At 37.1% G+C, this 18815-nt stretch overlaps 2 protein-coding genes across 10 annotated transcripts; one reads left to right on the top strand and one right to left on the bottom strand.

The window, feature by feature from the left end:
• Nucleotides 1–655: 655 nt before the first annotated feature.
• Nucleotides 656–17356, bottom strand: LOC140944276 (uncharacterized). 9 transcript variants are annotated; one of them, XM_073393419.1, is made up of 22 exons: nt 17226–17356; nt 15236–15823; nt 14494–14580; nt 13951–14004; nt 13147–13209; nt 12379–12429; nt 12066–12125; nt 11319–11360; nt 10943–10984; nt 10455–10594; nt 10218–10312; nt 10016–10098; nt 9638–9733; nt 9107–9179; nt 8476–8515; nt 8151–8276; nt 7362–7493; nt 7223–7261; nt 4869–4932; nt 3966–4259; nt 3333–3617; nt 656–2932 (listed from the first exon to the last, which is right to left on the bottom strand). In XM_073393419.1, exons 1-22 carry the CDS (start codon nt 17326–17328, stop codon nt 2832–2834), a joined length of 2658 nt encoding a protein of 885 aa, XP_073249520.1. In that variant the 5' UTR covers nt 17329–17356; the 3' UTR covers nt 656–2831. The 9 variants fall into 9 exon arrangements, with proteins under 9 accessions (XP_073249520.1, XP_073249521.1, XP_073249519.1 ...); XM_073393420.1 differs by having other exon boundaries at nt 10455–10570; nt 12358–12429; XM_073393418.1 differs by having other exon boundaries at nt 656–2929; nt 12358–12429.
• LOC140944287 (uncharacterized) lies at nt 6135–18069 on the top strand. Its single transcript, XM_073393441.1, has 5 exons — nt 6135–6923; nt 13322–13639; nt 14865–14919; nt 16244–16344; nt 17268–18069. Exons 1-2 carry the CDS (start codon nt 6459–6461, stop codon nt 13361–13363), a joined length of 507 nt encoding a protein of 168 aa, XP_073249542.1. The 5' UTR covers nt 6135–6458; the 3' UTR covers nt 13364–13639; nt 14865–14919; nt 16244–16344; nt 17268–18069.
• Nucleotides 18070–18815: the final 746 nt, after the last annotated feature.

Raw genomic sequence — 18815 nt, forward strand, 5'->3', positions numbered from 1 at the left:
AATAGCCGCGTGAATCTGAAGTTTAGTTATTAGGCTGAGGAATACATGAGTGTATCAGGTTCCACTAACGCTCAGCAAGCTTACCAGAAACTTGATTCACTTAGTTTCCAAACTTTAATCAGTAATCGTCAGAATTCGGGGTGGGTTTTTGGATTCCGCGTTTTACGCAAACCCCTTTCATGGCCATCTAGGCCATTCTCCCTAAAACTTCGCGAGTTTCTGCGATACAATAAAAGCATGTGGTACTAATAGCTTCGCTAAAATTATGATTGACCGCAATCAATGAAAAAGAAAAAGGGAAAAAGGATTTTAAAACTTAGTTTGGTCTTTAATCAAAGGACAAATTTTGAATTTTATCTATTTACTTTTTGAAGGGGTTTTGGTGGGGGTGGGGAGGGGCAGGATTTGTGTAATTATATCCTGACTCAACTCTGCTTAACGTATATAGCGATTTACTTCCCACTAAAGATGGTGTCTATACTTGATTGATTGTTTGTTCCTTTTGTCAAAAGGGAAAAAATATTCTCCAATTTCAACAGACGTTTTATCTCATCTAACTGTGAGGAGAAATAAGAAGGGGACTAACGTTCTAGTCCCCAGATTCTCTCGTCCCTCCCCCGCCGCCATAACTTGTGACAAACGTGACAACCAAGTAGCAACCTATGTGATTTTATTTCTAAAATCTGTACTCGTACTCTCTATCTACGCATTAATCCATGTGTCAAGCGGTTGAAACGCCCGGTTTGATATATAAGGTGGCTTCCCTTCAACAAACTCGGAATGTTACTGAAACACAAAGCGGTTTTTCTTTAATACACGTGAGGTAAGTGTTCAAGCAAATGTATTTAACCTTTAATAATTATTAAACTATACCCTGCTAGTCGGCGTAAGCGCAAGTTCTACTCAAGTCGTCAAGGAAAAACTTTCTTTTCTGCAATGACTGAACATTGACGTTTGCTGCAGGTCTTAGGCTTTATATTTTTTACATGGCCGAAATGAACTTCATAAAAGTCAAGTAAACGTTAAACAATTAGTCGGCTCAGGCGACGTGAATATCGGCGAATAGTCACTGAGACGACGTCGAGGTGACTATTCGCCGACTATTACTATACTGTTTTCGATCTTCATCAATGTAATTATACTAATAATGGTTAAAATTAAAGACTTACGTTTATGCTGAACGCATTTCATTTATCACTGCATGCCAACTTCGGTGATCTTTTAATACAACTAGTTTCAAAATTGGAATCGACAGCTTCATGCAGTCACACAAATTCAACGGAACTGGAGCTCAACTGAAACTGATAAGCTTATAATACTATTTTTGCAAAAATTTCCGGTTACTAAAACTGTAAGAGTTTTTACCCTTCATATCACGTACTCATGAGGAATGGTAGACACCTTAAGATGCACAGATTCAGTAGATGGGTATGCCTGCCAACTCTCATGCACTGTGCGCGAGTCTCACGCCTGTGGACTAAAGACATCAATCTCGCACTTCAAGGACAGTTTCTCAAACCTGGCTCACAAATCCAGACAAATTGTTCTTAAATACGTGATGAGTGACAAAAGTTTAATTCAATTTCCACAATTAATATTCCAGGCTTTGAATGATGACTTTTGTGTTCCAACAAAATCAAAGCACACTAAAGTTGGTGTCTTTTACACCAGTTTCGAAAGTGCTCAAAGGCCGTCAGAACATCTTTGCAAGTTTTCGGGAAGGCCCAGAAGGCTCCCGAAAATTTACAGAAAACCTCGGGAGTTCACTGGGACCGTCATGATCAAAAATCTGACACATTTGACCAGAAAAAGTTGGCAGGCATAGAATGAATTGTGTCTTACCAGGAAAAAAACAGCCGGGCTACCTCTTAGAAAAGGGATACTATTATTGCCAAATTAATTTTGCGAAATTAGTATGTTTGGCTATCTGTTTCCATGGACTGAATAGATGCATCTTAAGGTCGCTACAGTGTCAGTAGGGGATAACACTTCATCTGTCCCCCTCTCTTTACATTTTTTGTCATAACTGCCATTTAAATAATTGCCGATGGTTTCCCGGTAACTTTCTACGCTAATTTGCATTCTATGACATGTTTTGAACCTTACTCGATTGTATGGTTAATTTTTTAAAAAATACTTCTTTTGAAGGAGGTTTAAAATGCTCTCGACTACTCTACATGCAGCCTAAAAAATCAATGTTAAAAAGCTATTTTTGTTTTGTTTTTTTCTTTCACCCAAAAAGTTGTGGTAATCTTGATTCCAAACTTTGTTACGTCCATTTTGAAATCACTGGTAATCCCTGCAATCTGATAGGCTCTAAACCGTTATCTGTATAAAGGACCTCATTCATGCTCTTAATTGTATCATTTCTGTTCTGGGTACAAAATGAAATGTGGTGGCCTTTTTATTATTGCTTTTCATCAAACCAACTTCTAGATCAAATAAATATTGCTACTGGCTAAATTCTGTGATTTCAAAATGGCTGTAATAAAGTGACAATTCTAGTAGTCTTCGTGCATCGTGGTCTGAAATCGTAATATTGTGAATAGACCTTTTTACCGATATTGTGGCCATATTGAATTGAAACCCAGGGGGCATTCGCTCAGTATTTATGAATGATTTTCGGGCAAAGAGAAACATCAAAACACGGTACAGCGATCTTTATCTTTTTTCCCTTTAAGAAAAATTGGGCCAAGAAGCGCGTGTAAATAATGAGTGAGTATATCCGATAATACTCATGCTGCTTGGGCACCCCCTGATACTCCCTTAATTCTATTTGATTTAATATGGCTGACATATTGGTGCAAAAGGTCTGTTCAGACACCATCACATTACTGTGCATCAGCTTTTTTCTTTTTTTGCCTTCTGTCTTTCCTGCTTCTTGGATCTTTCCTCTTCTTTCTTTTTTCTCCTTTTCGATTGCTGTCTTCTTCTGAAAAAGAACAGTCCACAGTATTTTTCCATTAATGGTTATAATGGTAACTGTTCCACATATATACCTGAGTACTGCTTTCTCAACTTTTTTATATTTTTCATGTTTTAACTCTTAGACTGAATATGAAAAATTGTTACAAAAAGATGATATACACACAGTCCTGACATGGTAAAAATGGAGCTAATAGAACTCTAACTAAGTTGATCCTTACACTAACTCAAAAGTTAAATTAATTCTTCCACTGTTATTTAACCCTTTCTAATTCAAGCCCTCTAGAACTCATGCTCTTTCGAAGTAATTTGTGTTTCATTTGTCTATGTATCATTAACTTATCTCATTTAAATAATAGTTAATGGCCTTTTCAACAACAATAGCATGGTGAAAACTTTTTCCTTACCTTCTGCATGAAGGGGGACAGTCAATGATGTTGGGATTGTTGATGGGGTGGCCGCGGTTTTGATATTCATGTTGGGAGAGGCAGTGGATGTTGTGATGGTGGATGACAATGTGATGGATGAGGTAACAACTGATGCTGCAGTGGATGATGTGGTATTTGTTGATTTCGTGGTTGATGAGATGGTTTTTGTTGATGTCGTGGAGGTGGTAATGTGTGTTGTAGTGGTTGTTTTGACCTTTGGTGACGTCAAGCATGCTGCTGGTGGTTTGCTGGTTGGACTTGCATCTATAACATAATGAAAGAAATTTATCAGAGATAAAAAAATTAACTACAGTATATCATGTCCATGTTATATACATGTATGTTGTAGTTAATTCCCTTGTATAACAGGGAGGGTGGTAAATTTCATCATAGTCCATGAGACAATAGTATTAAAAAATGGTAGAAATATAATTTTTATTATTTCAAAAAGACACCTGTAATTTAACCCTTTTTAATTCAAGCCCCCTAGAACTCACGCTCTTTCGAAGTAATTTGTGTTTCATTTGTCTATGTATTAGTAACTTGTCTCCATTTAAATAATAGTTAATGGCCTTTTCAACAACAATAGCATGGTGGAAACGTTTTCCTTACCATCTGCATGAAGGGGGACAGTCAATGATGTTGGGGTTGTTGATGGGGTGGTCGAGGTGTCAGCGGTTTTGATATTCGTACTGGGAGGGGTAGTGGCTGATGTGATGGCAGATGGCAAAGTGGTGGATGAGGTAACAACTGATGCTGCAGTGGATGATGTGGTATTTCTCGATTTCGTGGCTGATGAGATGGTTTTTGTTGATGTCGTGGAAGTGGTAATGTGTGTTGTAGTGGTTGTTTTGACCTTTGGTGACATCACGCATGCTGCTGGTGGTTTGCTGGTTGGACTTGCATCTATAACATAATGAAAGAGAGAAGATATCAGAAGATAGTATTTTAAAAATATTTATTACATGTCAAAAATTATGGTCGGGTTGAAATGAATCAACCCTGGTTGATTCTAGTTCTTTGTCTTCAAGTCCTAATTCATTTACAAGTGTCCCTTTTGTTTTGGGGTATGGTAATATATTCTAATAACGTTGTAACAAAGAAGAAATGACATTTATCAGAGATAGAAAAATTAACTACAGTACATCATGTCTATGTTATATACATGTATGTTGTACTTGATTCCCTTGTAGAACAGGGAAGGTGTTAAATTTCATCATAGTTCATGAAACGATAAAATTAAAAAATGATAGAATATACTTTTTCTTGTTTCAAAAAGAGATCTGTAGACTTAAAACAAAGGATAGAGGGCAATTGTGGTATTGACAAGAGTGTTTGTGGAAAATAATTATTTTCTGTTATTGCCTCTTGTTCATGTAATAATTACAATTTTCATTTACAGGTCTGTCGATGGTGCAAGAAGTGATCTGTATTATTGTGAACATAATATCCAGACACGTTTTGGTAGTTATACTTCATTTCCATGTACCCTGATAAATACATTGAACTGATTACCCTGAACTGTCTTGGAGAGGTCCTCTTCCGAAGTTCCACAAGGAATGTTCCCTCTGAATTCAACCTGCAAAAAATAGCAAAACAGAAGGGAGGAATGCTGTCCAGATAATGGCCACCCTGCCAACCCAAAGAGGGCAGTCTGTTTGTTCAACTTTGAACTGGACCAGAAGACTGATTAAGCATTAGTTGGTGAGTAGTGAGCTTCACTGTTAGTGTCAACTGGACAAATTCATGTTGATTGTGAACTGTCCAACTCAGGCAGACAGGGGTGGAAATGCCCATTGAATTTGGAATCTATGGTGTATTAAAGAGTACTTTACAGGCTCTTAATTATCTAAAAAGGTGTTTGTTTGGTAAATAGACATAAGACTTTGTATGCAATGATAGTTCATAACTGAGTCAGTTTATATAGAATAATATATAATTTATTTAGAAGTATCTAGCTTCTTGTTGATTTTTTTTGGATTGTTTATTTCTCTGTTACATATCATAGCTATTAAATTTATATCATTTAATTTTTCTATCAAATAAACTTTTACTAGTGTATAATACTACTTTCTTGCTTTTAATTATGACTGTTATACATGTACTTTTATTTTTAGCCTTGTTTTTCAAGTACACATTCAAACTAAAGAGGTTTAAGGTATACATTAAGCTAGTTCCTTTAGGGTCTAAAGTTATCATTCAGTGTTGAGGATACCCTTTACCTGTAACCTGACTGCAGTTAACCCATTCACCCTGTCAGCTGACATATCAACCTCAACCCCAACCTGGACCAATAACCTTCAGCCTTCTCTCCTAGCTACATGTTGTTTCAATCTCCAGCATGTGAAAAATTCTATTACTTAATATAGTCTTGTATATTTACATCTCGAGGTTCATTGTTCTTCTTTCTTTGATGGTGCCTTCTTTTTACTTCAAAGTAGTTGGTAGTTTGTATCCCCACCATGCTCTTTGGCTTTGAGAGAAGTCATTGTGAATCAACCATGCCTTAACCATTGAACATTCCTTTGTAACTTTCCAGGTGTATTCCATCATTTCTCATTATTTTCATCTTGACTGTGTTCATCTTTGGTCGTACTCTTGTCGCTTGTTTGCAATTCCCAGTGTTTATGACTTTGCGTGACTTTTTTTTTTTTAAAGTAGCACAGTGTTACCTACTGTAATAATTTATTCAGTGTATTTTCATTTGTATTTTTATATCAAGTTCGCAGTTATTTAGTGGTTATTTAATGTTGGTTTATTGTAACTTGTGTTTTGGATTTGGTATTTGATAACTTCCTACATCAACTACTCATTTTTAATGATTACATCGATGTACTGTATTTGCTTGAGGGCATTCAGTTAACTTAATATTAAAAGTATGCTTATGCAGTATTATCTTTCCCTGCTGGCATTATTTACGAATGTTTAACCCATTTACCTAATTATTATACCTTTTTGGTAAGATATCCTTTCCCTTGTAAAGATATATTATACATAAATATTTTTTTATGACAACTAATAATAGCTTGGAAAGTCATCTAGTCAAAAGTCATACTGGGTAGTCAGTGTTGTTGTAAATGCAGTCTTTGATTAATTTTGTGTTACATGTTATGTTATGTCCCCAAGAGCCTGGTGGCAAAGATCCTCACTCAGGTAGAGCATGGACACAGAGGACCTGGCTCGATTAAGAACCCAGTCTGCGAGGGTTATGTTCCCAAGAACCTGGTGGCAAAGATCCTCGCTCACGAAGAGCATGGACACAGAGGACCTGGCTCGATTAAGAACCCAGTCTGCGAGGGTTATGTTCCCAAGAACCTGGTGGCAAAGATCCTCGCTCACGAAGAGCATGGACACAGAGGACCTGGCTCGATTAAGAACCCAGTCTGCAAGGGTTATGTTCCCAAGAACCTGGTGGCAAAGATCCTCGCTCACGGAGAGCATGGACACAGAGGACCTGGCTCGATTAAGAACCCAGTCTGCAAGGGTTATGTTCGCAAGAACCTGGTGGCAAAGATCCTCGCTCACGGAGAGCATGGACACAGAGGACCTGGCTCGATTAAGAACACTAAGGTTAGATGTCCAGAAATTCAAGGGGTTAATAGGTCTAGGTTTCTGTTTAAAATAAGAAAAATTAGAAATAAACATTACATCTAAAATAGTTTCTTTTTCAATTTCAATTTACAAAGTGCTGACATTTTAGTGTCATCTCAACCTTATCCTAAACATCAGTTTCCTTGGGTTAGATATAGTAACCTTCTGCTGTTTCCCTTAGTAAGCATCTTTTACATATCTTATTCCAGATAGCTTATTAGGTATTATTGTTATGGTACATTTGCATGTGCCAACATCTGTTTGCATTCCCCCCTTACCTCAAATGGCCCAAGTAGTCTAACCATGTCTTCCTCATCCTGTGTGATAAAGTAGAATTCTTCTTTCAGCAAAGGTTTTTACTATCAAAGCTCAAGCAAGTTTATCCAGATAAGATAAATGATAATGTACCATACTTACACGTTCCACAAAACTCAAAACTTCATGGCCCTTTAATCGCTCCTTGTGACTTATACATGTAGGTCTGGACTCTTTATGTAACGTAAAAAAGAGAGGCATCTCATCAGCGCCCCCTGCCCAGTCATATACTTCCTGTAAGATAAAACAAAAACCGCAGTGACTTAAAGAAATATTCATTTAGGCTTTGGAGGTAGTTCACTGCTATTTCAATAACATGACCCCACTCATCAGGCAATGTTTTAATAGTTATTGTTCCTCTTAAGTTGTGCACCCTTAGAAATTGTTCTTGGCAATTTACCCAACCATGTTATAGTTTAGGATAATAAATAAATAAAGATGTTTGTGCCGATGTTACCTTCTTATCATGAATTAATATTATCTATAATATCATTTCCTTTATTTATTACTTTCTTATCTTTCTTTCTTTACCAATGCTGCTTTATTTAGCTTTGGCTAAATACAAGTGAAGTTATTAGGGAAATGCATGGCCCTTTCAGTATCCTGTTACTGATATGATGCTTCGGGTGCTTTCAATGACTAATAATTTATTAAAACACTACATCAATTTCAAAACCTAAAGAAAATACTGTCTTTTACTCGAGATGTTGCCTATTGAAAAGTATAACAATATTGTGAAAATGAAATGATCAGCATGTCGAAAGCGTGTGACAAAGAAAAATCTGAGTCCCTTTCAGGATTCGAACCTATGATCTCCCAAACACAGGGCAGGGGCTCTTCCCACTTGATCTACAGAAAACTCTTTTTACAATATTATTGCTTCTTTTGTACCTGATAAAAGGCAGTTTCACTAAATTTGCGGGACATTAATGGGCGGCCCTGAACCAAGTCACGCACTATCACTTTGTAGCCTTCTTTGGGCGGGCGAGTTATCCTTTGGCGTCTCATCTGCCTTACCTTGTTAAGAAGAAATAAACAAAGCAAAACAACATTCAGCCTATTTTATTTTGCTTTAAAATCAAAACGGTTTTGTATGGACTTAAAAGTTAAATTATCAACAGTTATCCCGATGTGAAATCAACAATGTATCAGTGAGCAGTACAATTAATTTGGAAGTGAGTACATGTCTACTGATGTACTGTTAAACCTTCCTCACCTGTTGGGCTTGAATAGAGCTGGAAATTGCCCATTTTTTCCTGCAATGAAAAGGTCACATTCAGCCAACTATCAGGTCTTGTAACTGTTTTTGGCTTTAAGTCTATTGATGAGCTTATAAGACAGCAGAGTGACTAAGGGCTTTCCTTCAACAATGTACACAATTGTTAAGGGTGCTTCTAGACCAGCTTGCTTGCCATGTTTTTTTTCTCTTGAGACTATCAGTGTCATTGTGTGGCATAACCTGGCCTTTTTTGTTAGGAAATGGAATTAGGCAATCTAGAGAATGTTCCAGGTTATGTCAGAGGTCATGTTTGGAGATTTTTAACTTCAGGGTTGTTATGTGATATTTAATTACTTGGTTTATTGATTGGCTCAGTCCTTCTGGCATTTGAGTTATTTAAATAACAGTGCTAAGATCGGGGTAACTGATAAAGGTGTAGTCTTAAAGTAAAAAAAACAAACAAAGTAATAAACAACTGAACCTTCAAAATCAGCTATTTCATGCCTCTAAGGATTGCTTTTCTGTTACTTACAGCTAAATCTTAAGATTGACTTTACCTGTTTTTTTTTTTTTTTCATAGCCTCCTTCAATTTAATGTGTAACTTTTGCATCATATTAGGTATGTTACCTCTGTTGTTGGTGAACAGCCACCCTTTCTAAAACTTTTTTCAAAACGGAGCCCACTTCATCAATGTCTGCATCTAAATAGGGTAAGGGTAATAAAAAAATGATTGCTTTCATTTAATTCTACCTTCTCCTTTTTTGCTTGCAATAATTGTCTTATAAAACTCGAACCTTCCAGTTGATATAATCATAGTTCGATCCTTGTTCAGGTTAGCTGTTTGTGGTACTCATGAGATCTAATCCTTCAGCTATATCTCTTTATGTAAAAGCTATTGAAAAATCCTTGCTTTCCAGTTCGAGGCTCCATGTATTGGGGTTTTGAGTTAATTCAAGAATTAAAGGACATATGGCAATCTTTTCTCACTATAACTGTAACATTACTCATTAATAAGCCTTGAGCACGTGCTGTTGTATCACAGGCATGTCGTTTTAACACACACACACAATCGTGACAGCTTTGATCGCGTTTGAAAGTGGTTTAAAAATTTATTGTTATTGACATTGACCACGACGATTCTTGCTCCTCTGAAATTACCTGAAATCTGTCCCAACAACGAAGGACTTCTACCCACTGACGGGACCAGGAAAAGCATCCTTTCTGTGCGTGGGTCACCACCATAAATGTCCATAACTAACAAGGATAAATAATCTACAAGTAAACGTTTTGTCAAAAATTTCTGATGAAGACATTAATCCAGCTGCCTGTTATTTCAACAAAGAGATGTTTGTGATTCGATAAGTGTTACCTTATAGTTCCACATGGCCTAATGAGTCCCTAGCAAAAATCTATTAATATTATAGTCTACTACACCTGTACACAGGTGTGTGCACTGTTCTTTCAAAAAAGGTTTTATATATACAGTAAGTGGCATTGTGCTGTGGACAAATCATTTTCATGATGTAAAGCCTTCACCTTTCAACCCGTCAGTGGAGCTGGTTTCTCCTATCCAAAACAACCAATTATCACTGTGTTTAAATTCCATCTCATGAAGCACCCTGCAGTAAGAAACTTCAAAAGTCAGTATTGGTATATGATAATAATAATTATTAATATCTCCCTTGAATAAATGCATGCAACTGCTTTTGCATCGTCACAGAAGGAAGGTTTTACATGCCTCAACAAATCTCGTCTCTTCTCGTCAATTGTTTTCCTTTTGTTTACTAGGGTAACAATCACTCCCTTGCAGTCTTCATTTGCCTGCCAGCATAACTGTAATAAATAACAAAGGGAGAGTAAGTGAGTAAATAAATTATAGTTAATATTTGTTTATTGTCATTTTGATTTGAACTGTTAAGAAAATTAGGTGATTAAGCCTTCCTTTGTTAGCAATAATTTATTAATAATTTAATACCTCTTCGAAGGAATGATTCAAAAATGGCAGCATGCATGTCTGGTCACTTGAAGACTGCAAGAGACACTGGCAATTTGCCACTTCATCGGAACGTGAAGTTCTTCTGCGTGTTGGTCCTATCACGAGAAAAATACTTTGAACTGCAATTTAAACATTGACCTCTATTTTATCAGTATCTGCATTTGAAATACAGTCTAACCTCTCCTTACGGACACCTCTATAATACGCACACCTCTCTATTACGGACAGTTCATTTGGTTCCCGACACCTCTCGTTTGGTTACGGACATCTCTGTAAAGCGGACACTTGCTTCTGTCCCTTTGGTGTCCGTATTAAAGAGGTTTGACTGTATGTCCAATTTTTTATATGCCCTCACTGAGTCAATATCTCTGTCTTATTTAAAAAAAATTCAGGATTGAATCGAGACAAAAAGAAGGCGAAAGAGAACAGGTACATGTAAGTGCTGAACTTTAGAGCAGATTCCTTACCTCCCAGGCCAAAAGGAAAAAGGTCTTGCTTGACTGTTCCAGCTATATCAGTGTAGGTGTTGATATTGTAGAGAAATCAAACAATGTGACTGCATGAGCAATTTTGTAGTTGAACAAATAAAGCTAAATCAAGACATTCCTTCTAATTGATCCTTCGCATAGAGGAAAGATGTATAGAAAAAAGCTGAAATTCCTTAATTTATAACTAACTAAACCTTTTGGTTGATTTGCAATTCCCACCAACTATTTTTCTAGTGGCCTGTTGAGACCCATTAAGGATACGGTCAATATTTTTATGCTAATAACATTTAGAAGTCTTATGATAAAAAAATCTAGATTCATTATATGCATGGATATAATTTGCCGAGGTGTTTACCTTGTATCCCTGGTCCATTAAATGGGGTACCTTGAAAGAATCCTGTAAGACGTGGAAAAATTTCAGCGAGCATAAATTTTCAAGCAGGATAACAATATGTTGATTTGTTTTGTTGCAGTTATGGCTACAATGTGGTATATCACTATTTTTGTAATTTTTTTTTCTTGTTTTTTTGGTCAACAGTAGATTTGTTTTGTTGCAGTTATGGCTACAATGTGGTATATCACTATTTTTGTAATTTTTTTTTGTTGTTTGTTTGGTCAACAGTAGATTTTTGTCTTTTTTTTTTTTTTGTTCTTTTTTTTTTCCAGTAAGTGTAAGTATTAACATTATTATTTTTTCAAGATCACACTGACCTTCACTCATGTCTATTTTTTTCCTTGGTTTTTTTTCCCCTTTCCCTAATGATCCTCCTATAAATTTGTATCTTATACTTAGATCTACGTGAAATTAATGTTCCAGCATACAGAATATGCCATAATTATTCAAAACATTATTTTGCTCAACTGTGCTACGTGTTGGATAGTTAAACCTTGGCTAGCAGAAGCTTCTTCACTAGAATCTACTTGGTCAATTGCAACATAATGTATTAAGCAGCTTAATTAACTTTTCATTTATGTAAGCAAAGTAGTATTTGATTGAGATCCTTAAAATGTGCAGCACTTTTTCATACAACAAGTTCCTAACTGATACGCCTATAAACCTACATGTATATCGGCCTAATAATACAATATAATGTTCGGTCACCTGTTCTCCGTGGTTGAGCAGTAACACTTTGAACAGTTGAAGCTGATCTTGTATTTGAATCTACGTGCAATCAGATAAAGGAGACATCTTAGTCAACTGGGCGACAGAGGCTCTTGAAGTGGAATCAACATAATTGCAAACTAATTTACTCAAGCGGCTTAATTAACTTTTGATTTATGCAGGTAACATATTAGAACCTATACTTATAGAAGTGTCCAGTACTTTTTCAAGATAATGTAAAGAGTTTTTATGTGAAATTAATTTGTCTAACTTATAAATCGGGTAACAATACCATAAAATGTTTCCAAGTCACCTCCACCAAGTGGTTGAACACCTTGGGTCATTGAAGCTCTTGTACTTGAATCTACACGCAATCAAATGAATGAGGCATCTTAGTTTATTGCAACAAATTAAGCAGTGTGACTTTCAAGTCATGTAGGCAAAGGAAATAAATTTTGAATAAATTTGCCCAATAACCAAAAATTCAGTACTTTTTCAAATGTCCATTACTTTTTCATACAATAACTTCTTATGTAATATGCCTGTAAACTTACATTTATGTCGGCGCAATAATACAATATAATGTTTGATCACCTGTGCTAAGTGGTTGAGCAGTTAAACTTTATGTGAAATCCTGCAGGAGTTCTTATCACTACATGTATATAAATTACAGTATATTTACGGTGCAAACTTAACACAAGCTCATTTATTCTTCTGGTAATGAACAATCTGATCTATGATCTCCTTCATACAACATTAATTTTAATACTAACAGAAAATTCCAAAACTCAGCGCCAAAAAATAATAAAAATAATAATGACACAAATATTTCATCTGAACCATTCAGACCTCATCAGTGCTGCGAGGTGACAGGTTGTGTAACAGAAAAACTGGAAATCCACAAAAGAGTATTATATATTGGTGGTATAAAAATCGAGAATCGTAATTAGGATCTTATAAACTTAGCCTAGTTTACCAATAAGTACCCCAGAATACAGGAACGTATTTCCCAAAATCCAAAACATTCATGGGAGTTTAATTTATGGTATTAGATTCTATATTACACCAGTATTTTCCTTACAATGGGTTGGACTGTGATCCAAGACAACCAGATCATCATCTTCAGGTGGACTTAGGGATATGTCTGTGGGAAAGGTAGAGAATTTGAAATTAGCCATCAACAATGCCTTGAGTTCTTAGACGACAGTTTGATGGGCTTATTGTTAAATGCATGTCAACATTATTTTTTCTTGCAGCAGTTTCAATTTCTCAAGGAAGAAGGAGGGGCTGGCAGTTAGGTCAACAATTAACTCCTCAGGTACTCAGACTACCTGTAAAAGACCCAAAAAACAAGAAAAGGAGACGTATAGTAGTCACTAGGCGAGGAAACAGGAATTTCCCCAGCCTGTTACTTTGAGCAAGTTCCAAAAATACCTGCACGGGAAGTAAAACAAACAAACAAACAAAGAAAAAGAAAATGACTTCTCATTGCCTTTTTAATGCATGCATATCAGTTTACCATTGAATTGAAATCTTGGTAACAACCCTTCTACTGGAGTGGTTATTGTTTGAAGGTATGTAGACTTCATTCAGTTTATTTACATTTATTATATAATAATTATCAGAAACTCACAAGGGGTTATAACTTTCTGATAATAATATGGGGCTGTGCTGTAGCAGCACCCGGTGGCCCCTGGTGCCCAACTTTTGCTCTTGGGCGACTAGAAAATCTTAGTTTTTTTCATACAAATCACATGCTGGTCACCTATAGTTTCAGAGATTAAGAGCACTGGGCTCCCTTAAATTTTCTTTAAAGCACAGCCTTGTATTATATATAATGTATGGTTTTTAAGAGAAATAGAGATAACATAAAAATATCACTCACCATCATTTGCATTGTTTTGTCCAGCTAATCTTGCTAGGAGCCTTCTTGTCGATACTGGTAAAAAAAAAAGTGTTGTGCTGGATTGAGCATTTAAATTGCCTTAAAATTAAAATTCCATCAATTTTGGTGACGATCAACAAACAGACATTTTATTGCTTGTAAATTATGAAAGCATGACTTTGTGAGAGCAGATCATGGGCCTACTCATTGTATTAAACGAGACCTTTTAAGATTCATTTGGGGAAAAATCAGGGCTTGAGGTAAAACAAAACTAACTGGTTTCCCGAGGGGCCTGACATCAAGTGTTTTGTCATATTAATTTTACTTCAACGTACTTCAACAGCAACACAAGAATACGTTCAGTGAAATGTTCAGAGATTCACAACAAAATTGATGTATTTGCTAATTATGACATTGATTTTCAATGCTCTGTCTCAGAAAATACTCCCATCAACAAAATTAAAAGCAATGATCATGAGTGCAAAGCAACAATTTTTTTTGAAAGGTATCAAACTCTCACAGACATAATTCCAGTTAACTTACAACCATCTCTAGGAACTGACAGTGGTGTTGCCGTAACTGTAATAGAGGCTGTTGCTGATGTGGGTGTTGCTCTTGCACTACTTGAACCTAAATTATTTTAAAATGAAACAATAATTAATATGAGAACAATAATTAGTCACGCAGTGATGTATATATAACTGGCACAAGATTAGATAAGCAACAAATAAATCATGTTTGTTCACTAAGACCAACAAATGCTCAAGTAAACTATATTATACCAAGGTTATTGTTTCATGAAGTTGTATGTTAAACTTCATAAAGCAACTCTCCTACCCCCCTCCCCCCCCCCCCCCAAAAAAAAAAAAAATGTAACTATTGCTCTTGAATAATGATAACTGTTCCTTTATAAGAGTACCATTCAGGGGACTTTTGTGTAATTTGGAATCTGTGAGCAGCTGCAGCCAGGTTAGTATTTTCTTCTTGTAGATACGTACTTTCCCTTGATTAGTTTTTATACTCTTACATTTTTTATTTTCTGGAAAAATAGTTTTTAATGTTTATAAAATATGTGCAACGTCAGAGTCGGTAAGTTCGCACACTGAACAGCTTAGGGCAACGTTATATGGATTGTATCTGCCTATGTTCTGTATATTGTCCCTAGGCTGATAAAAGAACCTTGCATACGGTATGCCTAGTCAGTGTATTTGTGTGCTACTTAACAATGATGGTACTTCGGACACCCCCTCTAGAATATTTGTCTATGAGCTGTAACTCTCCTTACCTAGTCCTGTATGAATGGAGAATGCAGGTGATGGCATGGCTGTAGATGGGATGTTGGATGAAGAGGAGGTTGTTGATGAGGTGAAAGCTGGTAAGAAACTATGTGATGAGCTGGTAGTTGATGAAGTCAGGGTTGACATAGATCCAGTTGATGAAGTCGAAGATGATGTGCGAGTAGCTGCAGCTGATGAATTTAGTGATGATGTAACTCCAATTGACGAAGTCAAGAATGACGTAGTTCCAGTTAAAGAAGTTGTGGACGATATACAGGTAGTTGCAGTCCTTGGTGGTGTGGTTGCAGTTGATAAAGGTGTAGATGTCGCGGTTGTGGTTGATGTAGTTCTGGGTAATGATGTTGTGGTAGATGTAGTTCTGGGTAATGATGTTGTGGTTGATGTAGTTCTGGGTAATGATGTTGTTGTTGATGTAGTTCTGGATGATGAAATAGCGGTAGATGTTGTCCTGGATGATGGAATTGGGGTCGATGTAGTGCTCGATGATGAAGTAGTGGTTGAGGTCGATGAGATGGTCACTAATGGGGTGGCAGTTGTTGGATTAGATGTTGGATTTGATGTTGTTGCTGTTACACCTAGGAAAAAAAAAAAGTGTTCGATAGATTTGACAATAATCAATTTATATGTTGTTCTAATTCATGTGTGGAATTTCCTTGCCTATATCAACTCAAACTTCAGTTCGAGTCCTCTTTTACATATATATCTTCTTCCTTGTCCAACCACAGTGGTTTCCGCTAATAATGAGTTAGGCCATAAGAAATTAAGTTCACCAACATTCCAAAAAGTAATAGTAACCTAGGCTTTCAGAAAGTTTTTTGAGATTCTGTGGTTTTGTTTTGTTACTCACGTGAATTGCTTATAATGTCTACTTTGCCCTTACTCTATAGATAGTGACAAAATAATTTTCTGTACAGTCAAACATTCTTGTGCAAGCAACCTCCAGCAAACAACCCTCCCTTAAGCATAATCCAATGTCAACTTTGTGCAATCTCCAGACGTCTTTGAAATTCTGAACTTAGATGCAAGGTGGATTTAGTACAGATGAGCCATGGCCACCTTGGGGATACAAGAAAGTGGCTGTCAAACAAGAGTCAGGGTATGGATTTTTGACTGCCTCTGTATAAAGAGATTGAATTTTTTAAATTAATTTCAATGACAGAGTTAACCCGAAAGAACTTGTATTGGAACAACCAGTTACCATTCAATTTTACGCAACTAACAAAACTCCTCTTTCAAGCCCCCCCCCCCCCCCCCCCCCCCTCTCCACTTTCAAATAAGCCTCTCCACTGATAAATCCCTTGTCTCTAATGGGCTTGAAATAACCAAGCCACCGCAGGGAGCTTTATAGAGGAGTTATGGTATGTCTTAATTAGGGAATATTATTCAGGTAAGTCTGTCCTGATTATAAACTAACTAATGCCTGCACCCTTGATATGTTTTGCTTGATGAAATTTCTTTGTGCTCTAAGTATACAGCAGCAAGGACTACAACGTGAATTTGCTCTACTGTAAAATCAGCCATTAAATGGCTTTAAAAGAAGATGGCGCACATTGGATTTTTGCCAGCTCACCTGCACCCAAATATTAAGTAAAGGGCAACTTGGTTCATTTTTCAGATGTTTATGGCCACGTTCTCAAGGGTCTAAAAGACAGGTCAGAATGCAGGTAGCCTACGAGCAAGTTCTCTTATTTGGGCAAGCGAAGCGAGCCGCGCGAGAACACGCGAGCGAGCGGCGAAGCCCCCGCCCCCCCGTTTTAGCGTCTCCTCAAGCGTGCCTCTTGTGTCTTTTTCCGATATCGCCCAAATGGAGAGCTTGCTCGCACAGGTAAATAAATCGCATTAAAAGTGTCCTTTACCCCTAGTCCCTTAACCAAATGCTGTTATAGATCAAGGGAAATCTGTGTGGTTTGGCAATTTATCGATGGAATGTGACCTGTACTTTCGACCCTGCATTCTCGAAGACATGAAAAAAATTACCTGAACTGGATTTCCAATGCATATATATTTTCTTGGTCGTAGACCCTTTAAATTCCTTCGCGAGCTCAAGTCCAGTTGGAATACCTTGGAATAGAACCTTCATTGAGTGGCCACTCTTTTCCGACTTTAGGAATCTCAGTCTTTGGGAAGAAACAAAACAGCATGATTTGCTTGAAAGGACAACAATATGGAAGACGACGACGCAGTTAAGGCACACACTACGAATGAACACTTACTTGGTGAGATCCAAACCAGCCAAACTTGGAAAATTGGACTTCAGCATCCCCTCGATGTCAGCATTTGAGTATCTCTTCGTAAAACAAAGATCACGGACTCTGCCAGCTGCTTTAAGAGCCTCGTATTTGCTCTTGCAGGGTGCACCCCGCAAGCGCTTTTTTAGATGCACGAATGGCCTAGTGAAAGGCCTCTTACTATGCTGTACATTGCTTGACAAATCATCGTCTGATGAGTCAAACTCGACCTCGCTGTCGCTGTTCATTTCCAACCGAAGCAAATAACTACACGCGAAATAACACTTGCAGTTGAACGCCCCTTCAAACAACAGATATCAACTTGACGCGTGGATCTTGCTTGGTGTCAATTACAAAGCGACGTTTTATTGTGACAACTGATACTATAAACTTTAATGAACAATATAATCAATGTGCGAAATAAAGTGATGTAATTGTTTGTAGTCGCCGCGTTCTCCAAGGAATATGCAGTCAGAAGTATACTGCATTAATTAAATAAAAGAAAGATCTTGCTGCCAATTTTTCGTCGGCTGTTTGTAAAAAATAGGTATGTATAATCTTGGAAATAAAAGTAATACCGCATTGTTTAAAAAGAGTATCGTTTTTCATCTCTTCCCAAATCAGGCAAATACCGCCTACGTCATAGGAAAAAAATTTCCACTGCGGCATATAAAATGTTCCGTGTCATCTCACGTAAAATCTACGAACGTAAATGAAAAAGAAGGAAAGTACGAAGGCGTAAATGTAAAGTTAAGCGAGGTTCAACACTTTACTTTTACGTGGACCTACTTTCAGCTTCAATTTTATTTACCTGCGTACGCGCGTGTAAATCACGGTACAGTTCTTCACAAAAGATTTCGGCGTTGTCCTAGGGCTCCAGGGGCTCCAGGCTCCGCTGAATGAGAGAGGGAGAACACGAAAATAACACCGGGAGGAAATCGCCCCCGCCAACTTTTACGTGCCTTTTCCTTTCGTCTTCCCCACTATCTTGAACCTGGCGTTGTCTCTCTACCTGCGCGGGAAATTTATGACGTTGTCGTTCCCCGCCCTCGTTCTTACGCGCCGCGCTCTCCCCGCTCTCCTGCTCTTCGGTTTTCAAAAAGAAAAAGAAAGCCACGTCGGTCTACAGGCTATGAGTACTATACAAAAAAAAATAGGTTTAGAGCACGTATCAAACATTATTTCACAGAAAACGTCGAATTCATTGAGTGATTATCAACCTAAAGGTTACCTTAAAAGGCATAATTGCATTCACGTTTTTTTTAATCAGGCATTTTCAAAATTTATCATTCACAAACAACGTCCTAGAATTTTATAATTTTTATCATATGAATAAGTA

Source organism: Porites lutea, chromosome 7 (genome assembly GCF_958299795.1).
Source record: "Porites lutea chromosome 7, jaPorLute2.1, whole genome shotgun sequence".
NCBI lineage: Eukaryota > Metazoa > Cnidaria > Anthozoa > Scleractinia > Poritidae > Porites > Porites lutea.

Excerpts from the sequence above, each read along its gene's own strand:
- LOC140944287 (XM_073393441.1), top strand. The coding sequence starts at position 6,459 with ATGTTATGTTATGTCCCCAAGAGCCTGGTGGCAAAGATCCTCACTCAG. Across the intron at positions 6,924-13,321 it reads GCTCGATTAAGAACACTAAG|CAGTTTCAATTTCTCAAGGA; the intron begins GTTAGATGTCCA and ends TTTTTCTTGCAG.
- LOC140944276 (XM_073393417.1), bottom strand. The coding sequence starts at position 17,328 with ATGAAGGTTCTATTCCAAGGTATTCCAACTGGACTTGAGCTCGCGAAG. Across the intron at positions 14,005-14,493 it reads GTCAGTTCCTAGAGATGGTT|TATCGACAAGAAGGCTCCTA; the intron begins GTAAGTTAACTG and ends TTTTTTTACCAG. Across the intron at positions 9,734-10,015 it reads CTCCACTGACGGGTTGAAAG|TTATGGACATTTATGGTGGT; the intron begins GTGAAGGCTTTA and ends TATCCTTGTTAG.